The sequence below is a fragment of the Melanotaenia boesemani genome, chromosome 8 (genome assembly GCF_017639745.1).
Source record: "Melanotaenia boesemani isolate fMelBoe1 chromosome 8, fMelBoe1.pri, whole genome shotgun sequence".
Classification (NCBI taxonomy): Eukaryota; Metazoa; Chordata; class Actinopteri; order Atheriniformes; family Melanotaeniidae; genus Melanotaenia; species Melanotaenia boesemani.
This window is the reverse complement of record NC_055689.1, coordinates 8,544,447-8,560,048: the sequence shown is the minus strand read 5'-3', so window position 1 is coordinate 8,560,048 and position 15,602 is coordinate 8,544,447. Positions and strand designations below refer to the sequence as shown.

General features: G+C 38.5%; 1 protein-coding gene across 1 annotated transcript in view; it reads left to right on the top strand.

Moving 5' to 3' along the window:
* Positions 1-294: 294 nt before the first annotated feature.
* LOC121644340 (dynamin-3-like) overlaps positions 295-15,602 on the top strand; it is a 31,452-nt gene continuing 16,144 nt past the window's right edge. The window contains exons 1-14 of the mRNA XM_041992232.1: positions 295-632; positions 1,076-1,413; positions 3,000-3,073; positions 3,280-3,429; positions 5,180-5,383; positions 7,410-7,508; positions 7,744-7,904; positions 8,293-8,435; positions 8,622-8,757; positions 9,977-10,044; positions 10,909-11,047; positions 11,152-11,238; positions 12,398-12,468; positions 12,670-12,724. Coding sequence (XP_041848166.1) covers positions 1,253-1,413; positions 3,000-3,073; positions 3,280-3,429; positions 5,180-5,383; positions 7,410-7,508; positions 7,744-7,904; positions 8,293-8,435; positions 8,622-8,757; positions 9,977-10,044; positions 10,909-11,047; positions 11,152-11,238; positions 12,398-12,468; positions 12,670-12,724 — 1,548 coding nt within the window. The 5' untranslated portion in view covers positions 295-632; positions 1,076-1,252. The remainder of the gene's footprint in view (positions 633-1,075; positions 1,414-2,999; positions 3,074-3,279; positions 3,430-5,179; positions 5,384-7,409; positions 7,509-7,743; positions 7,905-8,292; positions 8,436-8,621; positions 8,758-9,976; positions 10,045-10,908; positions 11,048-11,151; positions 11,239-12,397; positions 12,469-12,669; positions 12,725-15,602) is intronic.

Here is a 15,602-nt window from a genome sequence, read left to right as displayed (position 1 = left end):
ATGACTGCCCCAGCCGGTGTCTTGTGTGAAATGGTAGTCCGTGAAATTTACCACGGCTGGTTTCTGCTCCTACTGCGGGGATCTGAAGGGGCGCATCCTCCTCTTCTGTTGCAGCGATGCGCAGCCGTGCCGCATGACTCACAGCGGCAGAAATGGTAAGGATGTAAACAGGGGGCGGGTTAACACAGACCTAACCTGTACATGTCCAGCCAATGAGGAGGCGCATTTTCCTGCCTTAGATCCCGATCCCGTCGTTCTCATTGGTTTTCCGCCGCGTCGATATGGTATAGCAGCGAGGGCGCAGCTTCGCAATTACATCGGCGGAAAAGAGAAGGGGGACGGGGAGAGATAGAGAGACAAGGAGAAAAATATTAATCTGTCAAAGGCGAATTTATGCTTGAGGATGAACGCGCTCTGACGTTCAACTGACCGTAACGAGGCTCGCAGGCGGAGCGCAAATTAATGCACAGGAATTTCAGATCAAACCGATGCGCCTCCGTGGCAGGTGGTGCTTGTATAATCTTCCACGGTCTCGCCACTTGTCTTTGCTGCCTGATCTGCACGACGTTTCAGCACTGGACAGCGACCGGCACCATCGGACACTGAGAACACCGAGGGAATCCTGAGGCGGGGTAAGCTCCCTGCAACATAAACACCACAAGCTGTCATTTATCTACTTTTAAATTAATGTTATTTTTAATTAAATATCACTGTGTTATCTGTGCACAGCGGTTATTGCTTTGTTGTACATTTATTAAGAGGGATTGGCGTTTGATTAGTAAAGCCTTGAGCGCACGGGTTTGCGCACTGTGGGGACTCGGAGCCTGTAGAGCTTCTCTCACCTAATGTCCTTGAATGTAAAAGGCTTCGTGCGGCTCGTTGTGTGTTTGTTTATGTGTGCATGTTTGTGTCAGAGGAAGAGACATAGCGATAGGGGGAAGGTTATGGTGATACTGAGCAACTGCGCAATTATCTGTCCCTGCTGTTCATATTTCTCTTTTTCTGCTCCTTGTCTACGGTTTCCTCTCTTGGTTTCTGACACCCCCCATCCCCCCTTTCTCCTCTGTCTACACAGTCGGTGCGACCCTCGCTTGGCTTGGGGCAACGCGCGGCTAGATGACTTCACTACATCAACAAGCACAACGGTAGTCCTGGACTAATATAGCAGCGCAATACCCCCCTTCCTCCTCTTTCTCCTCCTCCTCCCTACTCTGCCCATTCGCTGATCCCGAGTCCTGCGTCTAAAGGCACCATGGGAAATCGTGGCATGGAGGAGCTGATCCCGCTGGTCAACAGGCTGCAGGATGCATTCAGCTCTATTGGCCAAGCCTGCAACCTGGACCTGCCGCAGATCGCAGTGGTCGGCGGTCAGAGCGCAGGGAAGAGCTCCGTGCTGGAGAACTTTGTTGGCAGGTAAAAATTGACCACCGGAAATAGGATAATCCCTTCTTCCTTTAACCTTGAGGATGACATAAGAGGCCTGTGTAGCCAATCTTTCTGCACAGTTCAAAGCATCTTTTCCTGCTTTAAATCTCAACTGAATCACCTTTTTTGACAAGCATCATCTGATACCCCATTTTCTGTCCTCCATTTTTTTCCTGACACACAGCTCTGTGTCCTGGCTACTTGGAAAGCAGAGGAGCTTTATTTGGGTTACAGCAGCACCTTTGGGAATTTTGGCCTAATCAGCACAACTGAGGTGCTAGAAATATCCATTGCCTCTGTGTTAACCCAAAGAATGAGCCTTTTACTCCGAGTATATAAAACATAGGTTGCAGAAACACATCACTGCACGTAACCTTTTTAAAATATAAACACCATCCTCTCTTGACAGCACACATAATTTGTTGGTTAGGAATTTAGGCCTCTCAAAGTTGATAACCTTAATTACAAATTTGATCATTCTTTGCACATAAGGTTCAAGTCGATCATTTGAAAAAATAAATGACAAAAAACAAAAATCTAAAAGACATGTACTTCTGCTTCCCACTGATTCTAATTGTTCTTAAAGCCCTGTATTTCAATAAGACAGAGAGACAGAACTTTTAATTAACTCCTAATTATAGCACCCTTGTTTTCAAATACAAAAAGACAGAGGATAATTTTGCATGATTTGCTTAGAAATGAACTCTTTAAATAAAGTAAAATTGTAATTTTCAGCATTAGAATCAAGTGAAAGTCCTATTTATTAAATATCAGAAAGCATGCAGATTAGACATTTTACAAGGAAAATTCAAGATAAAACATTTGCTTTCAGTCCACCAGGTTTTCCGCTTGTGGAAGAGCCGGAGTGCAATCTTTTATATATAATTTTACAAATAGTACCATGTTTTTGGCTTGTTATCTTTAGAACAGCAAAACATTTAATTCCACACATTTGCAAATGCCCATGTAGATGCATTGATTCAGTCCTCTTCCAGTCCTCGTCGTGATGCTGAGTAATGCACCATATGTCCAGCAATGGCTCTACACAGCGCTGAATGGACAAGTAGGGTTCTGGGTTTTTTCAAAGCTCATCTTACTTGAGGCCCCTCTGAGGGTCAATATATGTCAATAATGTTTCTTATACATCAGAGGTACAGGGTTGAAGGTGTATGGCTTGCATCCAAGTGTGTGCTTGTTTCTACATAAGTATATTTATGGACACTGCATGCAAATCATTGTTTGACAAATTAGAACACTTCTTTCAGTAATGTGTTGCTTTCACCTGTTGTTTATTAGGTGAGATTACTCTGTACTGTTTGAGCACTCAGATGTAGCAACATCAGCTGAAAGCTAAGGTTTCTATGTTAAAATGGCCTCCACAGTATTTATTTTGAACTGACATTGAAAGCTCAGTGTCAACTGGCATGTCATTACAAAAGGTTTATCATAAGAAATTGGCTCCAAGTTAAGACAGAAAATAAAAATAGTTAGTAATGTAATTTGTATATTTGCTCTGTTAATGTACTACAAATGTGGTCTGATTTTAAGACTTAGGAATGGCTGTGTTTCCTTAGGGATTTTCTGCCCCGTGGATCTGGCATTGTCACTCGCAGGCCCCTGGTTCTGCAGCTTATCAGTTCAAATGCTGGTGGGTTCACGCACATTTACTCACCCACACATACCAGCATGCACATTTACACACACATTCACACGAACACTTGAATGCTCTCCTCCTACTTTCTTTTTTTTTCCAAATGGTGCTGTTTTTTCAGTCTTTATTCATTTCTGCACTGACATTATTTTCCTCTCAGTACAGCCATAACTGTTCATAGTTATATATTTTCATCCTGGCAGAATGGGCTGAATTCCTGCACTGCAAAGGGAAAAAGTTCACAGACTTTGATGAGGTTCGCCAGGAGATTGAGGCAGAGACAGATCGCGTCACTGGGGCCAACAAAGGCATATCTCCCGTCCCCATCAACCTACGGGTTTATTCTCCTCACGGTACAGATGAAATTGCTCATTTCCTCCTTTAATAGGCCAAACAAACACCTTTGAATTAAAGTGGGATGTAACAAACCACCTTTTCAGTAACAGATGGCAAATAATGTTTTCAAAACTGAGTTTTTTTGGACACAAACATGGTTTTGTTTCTGAAATGAAATCATGGAGGAAAAACTGTTTTTAAAAGAATTAACTAAAGAGACTTTTTTGGAAAATATTACATATTTAATTATGATGTCCTTGACCTTGAAATGCTGTGGTACAAATGACTTTGAGCAGACCTAAGCCTAAAGTAAGCTGTCAGGAAGCTGTCATGTATGTTCTTAAGTAGTGATCTAGGTAAAATGCAGATAAAAGTCATATTCATCCAGAATACAGTAACGGTTTACAGCGTTACAGATGTATATGTCCTGCAGTGCACCAGGTGTAAGCAAGCTCAAACATAGCTTCAATTATCCACTGAGTGAGATCAAAGAACATATATCTTACAAAATAATGTTTGCTTCTATTGGATATTTACACCAGGTAAACTTGGTCTAAACTAGCTAACAGAGCAAACTGACATCGCTACTTCCTTTTTCAGATAGACCTGTTAGCTATCTAATTCAAGCTAACTGTAATGACAGTTAGCTCCATTAGTTACTTGACACCATTAGCTAACTTCTGCCGTCAATTAACTCTGTAAGCTATTTAAGCTAGCTAACGTGTGGTATTATAGCTCTGTTAGCTATCTAACAATTCTAGCTAACTATTGTCAGTTAGCTCCATCTGACAACATGAACTAACTTGTGTTGTTACTTGGCTGTCTTAACTTTCTGACAACACTCACATGCTAAAAAATATTAGCCTGCTGTGTTTTGTTATGTTTAACTATGAAGTTTTGTGTCTTAATAGCTATATATGTGTTAATCCTTTTAGTTGATGAAAATGCTGTTGTATGATAACAAAGCAGTGTCTTGATTACTCAGCTACAAAATATGGCAATACGTTAACAGAAATTATTTTATATTGGCCGATTAAGTATTTCCCTGCCAGTCTTAACAGCAGCATGTATATAGCATCAAACAGTTAAAAATCCATCTTTACAAAAAAATACTCTAATAGCTGGCCTTGCATATAAAATCTGTTGTTTCAGATAGGGTAGGCTCATTGACAAACCACAGCATGTTTTCTGAAACACAACAAAAACTGAAATGAATGAGTTTGAACCTTTATTTGACAGATGTAAGTGTGCTACAAATAGATTTTAATTTTTATTAATCATAGCCTATTTAGTAATACGGTAACAAGATCAGAATTTAATACCAGCAAACACAATGCGGGAGAAGTCTATGATTTTATCATGTGAGTTGGGATTAGGAATCTGGGGAACAAGAACAGCTTCTCAAAAGTTTATGTTTGCCTGTTTGAACTAATTGTTCATTCTGATGGAGCCACAACATATCCTTAATTACTTGGGAAAACTAAGCCTTTGGTGGATGTTCACTTTGTAACCAATCCTGTTTTTTTTCTACTTTTCTTTCTTTTTTAAAATAGTTTGAGAAAACTGGCCACATTTTTAAATTTCATAGTTATTATTTTTTAAACTTTGTTAGCCAGGTTTAAAACTGCATGGTGCTAATCCAGGTGGATAAATGAAAGTTGATGGAAACTGTGACATGTTCCACTGGGCATATTACAATGATAATAATTGTTCATTGAAATATCAGGTATGACAAGCTTATTTTATTGCATTCCTCTGATTGCGCAGTGTTGAATCTGACTCTCATCGACCTGCCCGGGATAACTAAGGTGCCAGTTGGAGACCAGCCTGCAGACATCGAGCAACAAATCAGGGACATGATCATGCAGTTCATCACCAGAGAGAGCTGCTTGATCTTGGCCGTTACACCGGCCAACACTGACCTGGCCAACTCTGATGCCCTGAAACTATCAAAGGATGTGGACCCCCAGGGTAAGGCAAGGGCGTGGTGGTAAGCAAGGGATGCTGGGAGTAAAGGAAGATAAAGATAAAGTAACAGAGTCAGAACATGAAGAAGAGCATTTTAAACCTGTAAAAAAGTGGTTTTGTGGTTGTTGGTAAAGACCTCAACAGGGCGTTGCTGAGTGTCTGACTTTGTGTTCTGACCTCCCTGAATGTGGAAGCAGAATTTTCCTGCAGGCATCAATCAAGTGTCTCTTTATTATTAGAAACAAGGGACAGGGAGAAGGGAGCAAAGGGAAGGAGAGGAAGGGAGAGAATCTTAAGATGAGGTAAATAAACCACAGAGAAGTGGCTAAAATAAATGGATGGGATGATTACACAAAGCAAGGAAGGACATTAGGAAATGCAAATGAGTTTTAGAAAGACATTTTATGTTAATTATTCTTAAATCTCCTAAGGCCTTAATAAAATGTCTAAGGTATTCTTTGGTCCAAATGGGTAAATTATTATTGCTCATAACATCTCCAGTCAGAACAGCCAGCTTCAGCTTTCACACAAGATGTCTTCTCTGAGATTGCTTTGTGCTATCAAGCAAATGATAATTTGGATGCAGTTACAGTCAATAAATGTCAAAGCATGTTAGACCATATGAGAGAGCACACAGGGCATAGTCTAAGAGTTCACTCAATTTTACGGTTAATTTAACTTCTGAGTTCGTTCTAGCAGCAACTTACTATACAACAATTAACCATTTTTAACTTGCACGCTAACATGCTAACTTCTGTTGTTTCTAAAGAATCACATAGCTGAATTAATTCTCAAATATCTACATTCCCCTCATCTGTGGTTAAATTACGGACTGTCAGTACTCATCAACAGTCATACACTGAAATTACCCAGGTTGGTCAAATAAAAAAAACTAGCACGCTAACAAGATCATCGCCTTCACAGAGTCTAGCCACCAGGTTCTTATGTGCTCTGAGGCTGAATGTAAAAATGGTACTTCTCTGTACAACTGAGACAGAACTTGTTTTATGGTTGTAACTGCTTAACAGCAGTTTAGACAGTCGAGCCCTTGGTGAGCCAAAACAAAGTAACAGGAATTTTGAGCAAGTTGCTGCTTTACACTTTCAAAAATATATACAGGAGCACACAAAATAAAACCTTTTCATGCATCTTTTAAAGAAGTAAAGAGGACAAATTAAGCTGGCAGAGAGGGAAGAGCCTTAGAGAAGAGAAGAGTTGAATTAAAGCAGCATTGGAGTTTGCCCCGTTGAAAAGGATTGATCCCCATTGAATCTGATTTGTCTTATTAATTTTTTATTCTTATATATTTCTAGTTTCAATTAAAAAAACAAACAAAGAAAAAAACAAAACAAAAACATCTTTATTATAAACATTCAAGAAGTTAAATTCATATTACAGAACCTCACATTTATCATTAGCTAGTTATACTGATATCAGACATTATTGTAAAGGCATGTTAATCCTTATCATGAACACAGATCCTAACAATGCTCTTCAAACGCTTGTCCAAAAGAATTGAAACTCTTTTATTTTCCTTATTGATTCCAATTTTTGATTGAATTTTGATTCCCAGCAATACTAACTTTGGCTCAGATCGTGACCCTTTAGACCAGGGAGGTCAAACTCCAGTCCTCAAGGCCTGCAGGTTTTAGTTGTTTCCCTTCTCCAACACACCAGAATCAAATCAAATGGATCTAGCAGCTTCACGCCAACTTTTTCACAATGATCCATTAATTTCAGTCAGTAGTGTTGGAGCAGGGAATCAGTGAAAACCTGCCATTTAGCGGCCCTCATGGACAGGAGTTTGATACTCCTGCTTTTGAGAATAAATCACAAATATTAATTACCATAATAGGGTGCAACAAATGTTGTCAAGTCTGTGAGGACTGTATAAATTTCCACTTTAATACAACGTAGAAACCGATATTTTTCACATTAAAGCGGATGGTACTGGGATATTTCAGTGGCTATATGCTTTTAGTTTTTCTGGATCCTTTCTCATTCTGTGACTGTTTGATGTCATTTTAAGGTCTTAGGACTATTGGAGTAATCACCAAACTGGATTTGATGGATGAGGGCACAGATGCCCGAGATGTGCTGGAAAACAAACTGCTGCCACTTCGTAGAGGTGTGTATTTTTGATGGCGAGAAACATCTGCCAGACTTTGTTTTGCTCTCGTAGTCCCACTTTCTTCATTAGCCTTTTACTCAAATCCCCTGTGTTTTTATCCACAATAAATACTTTGCCCTAACTTGATCAGCTTTTACCACCTTTCTTTTTTTTTTTTTACAGTTTCTATCAAGTCACCACTTATGCTTTTTTGTTTTTTTTTCAATTTGTGTCCTTGTCTCTTTGTTCCCAGGGTACATCGGAGTGGTGAATCGCAGTCAGAAGGACATCGATGGTAAGAAAGACATCAAGGCAGCCTTAGAGGCTGAGAGGAAGTTCTTTTTGTCCCACCCAGCTTACAGGCACATGGCTGACAAAATGGGCACCCATCGCCTGCAGAAAGTGCTCAACCAGGTGATGATGGATTTACTCCAAGTGCTTTCCCACATTCCCACAGTGCACTTTACATAATTAATAAGAGAGTGGCCTACTTTTTTTTTTTTTTTTTGCTTCTATTGTAAGGCACATCAGTGTGGGTGTTATAAGACTGTAACTGTCAGTAGGTGGAAAGCACACTTGCTCTTTCCAGTTCAGCTCCTAATAATTTATTATTCCACTCATTCCAGATTTTCTCTGCATGGTTACTGGATGAGTGTTGCATTGTTTTCCATTACAGTGAAATATCCAGGCTTGATTTTTAGGTTAATCTTTGTATCTTAAATGCTAACAATGTAATCCACTTTAATCTAGAGGCCCCGTGTGATTTTAACTTGTATCACTTTGCTGGTTTGTGTCTCCGTAGCAACTAACTAACCACATCCGGGACACCCTGCCAGCTTTTCGCAGCAAGCTGCAGTCCCAGCTGTTGGCCCTGGACAAGGAGGCAGAAGAATACAGAGGATACCGGCCGGATGACCCATCTCGCAAAACCAAGCAGCTGTTGCAGTCCGTATCCCATTTTTCCCACAGTAGAAGTGTTTACATTATGTTGACAGGAAAATATGTGAGAGGAATCTTTTCCTTTCTGTCTTCACTCCCTTTCTTATTAACGTACATTTTACAGGTCAGAAATCGTTGATAACCTTTCATTTATTTATCATTATTATTATTATTATTATTATTGTGTTTCAGGATGGTTCAACAGTTCTCTGTGGATTTTGAGAAGAGGATTGAGGGCTCAGGAGACCAGGTGGATACAGTGGAGTTGTCTGGTGGAGCAAAAATCAACCGTGTCTTCCATGAGCGTTTCCCCTTTGAATTGGTCAAGGTGATTTGATACTCATTAAAGAAGAAGAGAGAGTAAAAAACAAGAGAAAGAAACTGCTATCTCCTCCAGTTTAAATACACATTTCTCCTAAATACTTTACTTCACTGGATATCAGAGTAACTTGTCCATACCCAGAGGGTGATTTTAAAATTAGGCAAAAACCAAAAATTGCTTTGGGCCTCAAGTCAGCTAGACCCCATATTAAATCTCCAGTTACTGTAGTTCGAGGATTTAGTTTTTTTCTTTTTCTTTTTTTTTTTTTTTTTACTAGAAAGCTGTGTTTCTAAAAACAAAAAATTATATATATATATATATATATATATATATATATATTAACTCAAAGAGAAAGAAAATGTTTAATTGAAGATACTGAAGTTGACTTTTTCCCTCAAAGCACCGCTCAGTAGTGCAGAGAGAACCTATTCAAGTCAGCAATGTCTTAAAAAACAAGACAATCAAGAAGGCATAGATTTAAAAACCGTAATCAGTGCATGCAAATGGATAAAGAAACAAAAAAAACAGAGTCAGGCTCTTACACACACAGGTAATTTTATTTGTCTTTAAAAACCAAGTAAAGAGTTCTCGGCTAAGAGGTGATGGGTAATTCAACGGACTTGAAATGGGATCAAAGGTTATCTGAACGCTTAACATGGATACCTGGCACAATAAATGAAAGAATTTACAATTATCAACAGCAGTAGACCAAATTAATCAAATCTTATTATTCTTGAAGTGTTGAAAAGAAATTTTAAAATGTATTGCAGTTGTGAATCTTAATCTTGCATTTCTTGGCTGCTCTAACAGGTTGTTTGAGTCTGGCTTAGTGAGGGCTACTTGTAAGGATAAGCGACAATTACTTGTAAGGTTGAAAATTGGTGACAAATAGGGGATATAGAAGGTACCATCATTGCATTAGCCCTGAGACCCAAAATGACTAAATCTCTGACATTCAGATAATTGTCACTATTTACTAAGGCTGACCATATAAAGAATCCCATAGGTGGGTTTATTTACTCACCCTTTTCTAAAGAAAGTACAAGGCTTAAAGTCAATATTTGCTGGCTTATGAAGTAAAATAAAACAAACTTGAATAATGCAATTCAGTTGTCTTTTGAAAGATTCCATAATGGATTTGGAGCTACAAGAGGCTGTTGGGACTGCCTCCTACCATGCTCAGCTTTGTTTTCTGAACAATGGCTCTCCTGGTTTTTTTTCTCAGATGGAGTGTGATGATAAGGAGATGCGCCGCGAGATCAGTTATGCCATCAAGAACATACATGGTATCAGGTACGGCTTTTCTCTCAGGATAATGTCACTACCTAAACTTAGTTAATTTTGCCCTAAAATCTCTTGTATAGTCCAGCAGCCACTTCTTGAGCCAAAAGTCATGCATGCTAATTTTCCTTTGTATAACATTAGATTATGCTGGAGCAAAGAAAAAAAAAAAAGGGGGGGGGAATCACCATATGAATAAATTTGGTTTGAACAAAGCCTTTTTTCTTTAAATATATTATTATAAAGCTTGTTCAGGTACATGTTGTGGTGGCTAACAACTTGAGCCTATTAGTCTTATTTTTCTTTGTGTGCTTTTTTACTCCGCACTTAATTAATGCCTGTTAGCATTAATTAAAGATTGCACATATCTAAGTCTGAGTCCAAAAGGACTGTTTAATATTAATTAATGTTGGTATAGGGAATATAGTACGACCTCATCATATTTGCGTTTTACTAAATCAAATAAAAACTTGAGCTGCTTAGTGGCCGCTAACCGTTAGCCACTAAAGTGTCAGGCTAACTGCCACCATAGAGAGAGAGCACATTTTAAACCTGAAACAATCCTCAAATAAAAAGGAAATCACCACTTCAGTCTATCCATTTATTGTTATACATTTAACTGGTATAGCTGCAATTTACTGAACCAAAATGCAAATTATAATGAGCTGTACATGTGGGACCTATAATTACAACATAGACTGGTATCGTCTGATTTAGGCAAGGCAAGTTTAATTGTATGGCACATTTCATATACAAGACAATTCACAGTGCTTTACATAAAACAAAAGCATTACAGATGGTGCAAAGAAAGCACAGGTAAAACAGGTCTATCAGGTAAAACTTTTTATCTTCTCTTCTCTTACCTTTCTTGTCCAGAACTGGACTCTTCACCCCAGATATGGCTTTTGAGGCCATTGTGAAAAAGCAGATCATTAAGCTAAAGGGGCCCTGTATCAAGTGTGTGGATATGGTCATCCAAGAGCTAATTAATACTGTGCGCCAATGCTCCACTAAGGTAACAATGGACATTATGAAACAGACATAATGGCAGGTGGAAATATCAAGTTTAAAACTTTTTCCAAAAGCTGAATTATCATGAGCTGTGCTGTGGGTTTTCAGCTGGAATGCTTCCCTATGCTCCGAGAAGAAACAGAGAGAATTGTGACTGCTCACATCCGAGACAGAGAGAGTCGGGCCAAGGACAAGGTAACTATTCATTCGTTTGCATTACTTAACATGCCTACTTGTTACTAGCAGAAGCTTTATCACATGTATACTTATATAAGCATTCAAAGTGAAACCAGCTTTTCACCAGAGGTAGGAATTTCCATCTAAGGCCAAATGGATGACTAATAATAGATAATGCAAACAAATCAACAAAGAAGCAAACAAATCAAACAAAGTAATTCAGTGCAGAAAGAAACCCCAAAAAAGAAATTGAGATTGCGATGTTTACCATTATATTCCATCAGCCTTAAATTTGATTATACTTATTTAATGATTTGGGAAATGAGAATACTAATGTTTGGAGTTTTTCTGAGAAATCTGTTTCTGTTCTTGCTGAATAGGTGACTCCTAGGAAACAACACTACTATAATTTTAACATGCAATATCCAAAATTCCAATATTCCAATATACACTCGTGCATACATGTTAAATTCACACAAATACTAGTTGATCATGACAAGGACATTTGCACCAATACATTTACAAAAAAAAAGGGCTTTATACATTCGGATTTTCTCAAAATTCTTGAATCTTTAACAAGATAGTGTATAACATAGAGCCATTTTTAATTGAGTATATATTTTTAACACAGTTATTATTATGTGACCAGTTTTGGCAAGGAGTGATGAGCCACGACCTATCCTTGCTTGTTAAAACTAAGCTTTTTGTGGATGCTCCTGTTATATCCAATCCTGACACCCTTACCAGTCACCAATTTACTGATTGCAGAATTTCCCAGAATGCTACTTGTTTATTCTACAAACTTCTCAGTCTTTCTCTGTTAACATCAAATGTATTTTTTCTTTACATTTTTTAAAAACTCAAATATATTTTTATTTTGCTGCATTTTAGAAAACTACCCAAATTTTCTTAAAATGATGTTTGTAGTGAAACTTTACATCATTGACAATGTGTCTTAATAAAGTAAAGTAGATCAATATTACTTTTAAGCTCTTAGTCGGGCTTAACACAAAAACCTAGAAACAAAGGTTAAAGAGGTTGTTTGAGAGTAAAAAGACATGTAGCAGCTGCATGTGCTGAATCACAAAGAAATCTGAAAGATAATTATTCTTATCTGCCCTGTGTGAGTAAAAATCTGAAACTTAGATGATGAAGAATGCTTTGTGTGTTGTTTCAGGTCATCCTGTTGATTGACATCCAGCTTTCTTATATAAACACCAACCATGAGGACTTTATCGGCTTTGCTAAGTAACGATTCAGTCTCATCGTTTTGTTCCACATTGACATTTTCTATATTTCCAAACATGCCAGTATACTGAAAGAAAATGTTTATAAAATACTTCTCTCAACCTAATCACATCTCCTTCTCTTTCCACTGTTATGTTCACCTTTTTCCCCCTTTTGTTCGGCCTCTCCTGTCGTTTCCGTCATGTTGCTTCCTCGCCGCAGTGCCCAGCAGCGGAGCAGTCAGACTAATAAGAGCCAGAGTTCTGCAGGAAATCAGGTGAGCATTTGCCTCCTTTTTTTGTGTCACATAGAAACAGCGAAGCAAAAGGTCAATGAAGTACTGCACACCAACATGATGCCAAGATGGCTACTGCAGAGAAAATGCAATATACTTAAATGAAAGAAATTTACAAAAAAATCTCTCTTTCATTTGAGTTGAGCTTTTGCATTGCACCAGATTTTCTGTTATTTACATGTTATTCTTATGTTCTCTGGATTCATTATTATTTCTATAATTTCTCTTTTGGTCTTGCATGCTGTAATGTTTGAACTGGGCCCCAGTTATGAAGTGTTTTTTTCTTTCTTTCTTTCTTTCTTTCTTTCTTTCTTTCTTTCTTTCTTTCTTTCTTTCTTTCTTTCTTTCCTTCTTTCTTTCTTTCTTTCTTTCTTTCTTTCTTTCTTTCTTTCTTTCTTTCTTTCTTTCTTTCTTTCTTTCTGATGCTTCTTTAAGAATCACATTGGGTTCTGTTACTTTTTGCCACCATCATTACTGGTGTTGTTGTTGTTGAGACATTTCCCTTTGTTTGAACCCCTCCTGTGTCATCAAGGTGCCACCTTGCATTTCATCCCCATCCTTTAGTGAGAATCTCAGCTGCCCTGTTATGGGTGTCTGTTGGTGAGTATTGCTCATTGTGGGTTATGGTTTGCAATGTCATTTGTGCCTGCAGTTACACCTCTGCCCATTGTGTGGTGCTCTCCAGCACTACTGCATTAAAAACCTGCCATTTTCTCATTTTCCACTCTTACAATTCAAGAATGCTAATTGACTGCGTAGACTACTGTTGGGCAGAGGCTTTTCTCTTCAAGTTGCCATTTTCTTTAGTGCTACACGGTGTCTAAAAGCCCCACATTCCCTCCTGTTGCAGGCCTCCTCTCCTCCCGCATCAGGCCTGATTGTAAGAGTTTACTCTGTTTACTCTCTAACACCGCCTCCACCCACTAAGGCCTGCAGACTACAAGGGGTTGCCACCTAGACATATAGTATTGAGAATATTGTTTTGTTTGGCAAGTTAAATATCATCTGTGTGAAAAATACTTTTTGTTTTTGTATCATGTTTTGGTTTCAGCCACAATTCAGCTCTGGCATGTGTGCCTATGAGAGAAAGGCTTTGCAATGATTTGGGTAACCTCCTTAGTGAGTCTTAGGCGGTCCAAGTCTGACAGTAATCTAACCTAATAATCACTTGGCACTGTACCCACAGGCCCGTTTGTGTAGGGCTTGTAAAGTTAATATGTCTAACGCACAGGACACAAACATGCTTTATTGTGGGCTCGAAGCACTAAACACAGTGGTCACTAAACAAGCTTAACACGGGCTTCGTCATGTGAACACAATTCCCTGTATGAGACTGCTCTCACACGGTCACGTGCTTGGCTCTGAGTGCGTCACAGACACAATGACACACTAACTCGACCTTCACACACATCGCAGTTCATGCTTCAGTGATTTGCTCAGATTGACTTAATGATCAAGTTTTAACCATGTGTTGTGCTGATTTGATGTTTCAGAGGTGGATGAGATTTTGTTGTTATTTATTACAACCCCATATCAGAAAAAAAACTCAATCATTTTTCCATTCATCTTGTCTTTTTTTCATTGCAAACAGTATGAATCCAAAAAGTTTCATGTTTATCTCGTCATCCAATTTTGCATCTCAGACCTGCAAAATCTTCCAAAGAAATGTTAGAATGTGGACAATTAAGCATCAGTTATGAGGAAAAAAAATTAATGATTTAGGAAATCTGGAGGAATTTCAATGTATAAATGACAACAATAGCGGTAATATCTGATTGCTCTCAAGGCACTGCATCATAAATCCTCATTCGGCAAATGCTGACACAAACCACATAGACGAGGGATTACCGGGCCTTAAAATATAGAGTTATATTTATAAATAGAGGCTTTATGTTAACCTCGTACAGAAGGGGCATCAACTTCTCTGGGATCTGAGCCATCTGGGAGGGACTGTTGCACATTACAAATGTGTTATAGATCTTTGTTAGAAGAAATGGCTGCAGTATTCTCCAGACCAAAGGTAAAAAGGTTCGTGACTCTGGAAGAAAAAGGAAAAAAGTCCAGAATGGCCTGGCTCCAATGGAGAGTGTATTAAAGATTTTGACCCAAACAATGCACCTGTGTAGACCATAAATCTATGCACACGTTCAAATGTGTTTTTAAAGAAAACGTGAACGTATAGCACCCATAACACTACGTCGTCTGTGACCCTCAATGACGGAATATCTTTTTAAAACCTCACTACTAAACTTTGGAATATTTTCTCACTGAAGCCCTCCCTAATGAACCCTAATTCAGCATCCATCTTGCATCCTGTCTCTTCTCTGAGCTCTCTCCAGCTAGCAAAAGTCAGTCCAATGTTGACTCCTGTCTTATCTCTTACTCTGCCCCTTTTTCTCTTCCTTTTCCTTGCTTCCTGTCATGATGTCCTCTTGTGTTTCTTTGATGGATCAGCCAAAGTGTGCGTTAAAAACAGCTGGTGTGTTGATATCCAGTTGCTGGTGTGTGATGTAGTGTCGTAAAATAAAACACATTTGTCACACGATACTTCAGGCTGTAAAGTGTGGTTTCTCAACTGATGCAGGGCAATGACACCTCCAGGAATTTGCATAATGCAGTGTGAGTTAAAAGCACATAGTGTTGAAGTTGGAAACTTGTGTACTGTTGCTTAATATGTTATAGGATTCATTGGCAGCATTTAAAAGGGGTTGAAGCTTTAATATCTCAGCTTTTCTGGGAAGACATATTTTGGATGCTTTCTTTAAATGATGCTTTGGATGCTTTTAAATGAGACAAAATATGAAACTTCTTGGCTTTATATGGTCTGCAATAAGATAAAAGTTAAATTAAATAATTTTCT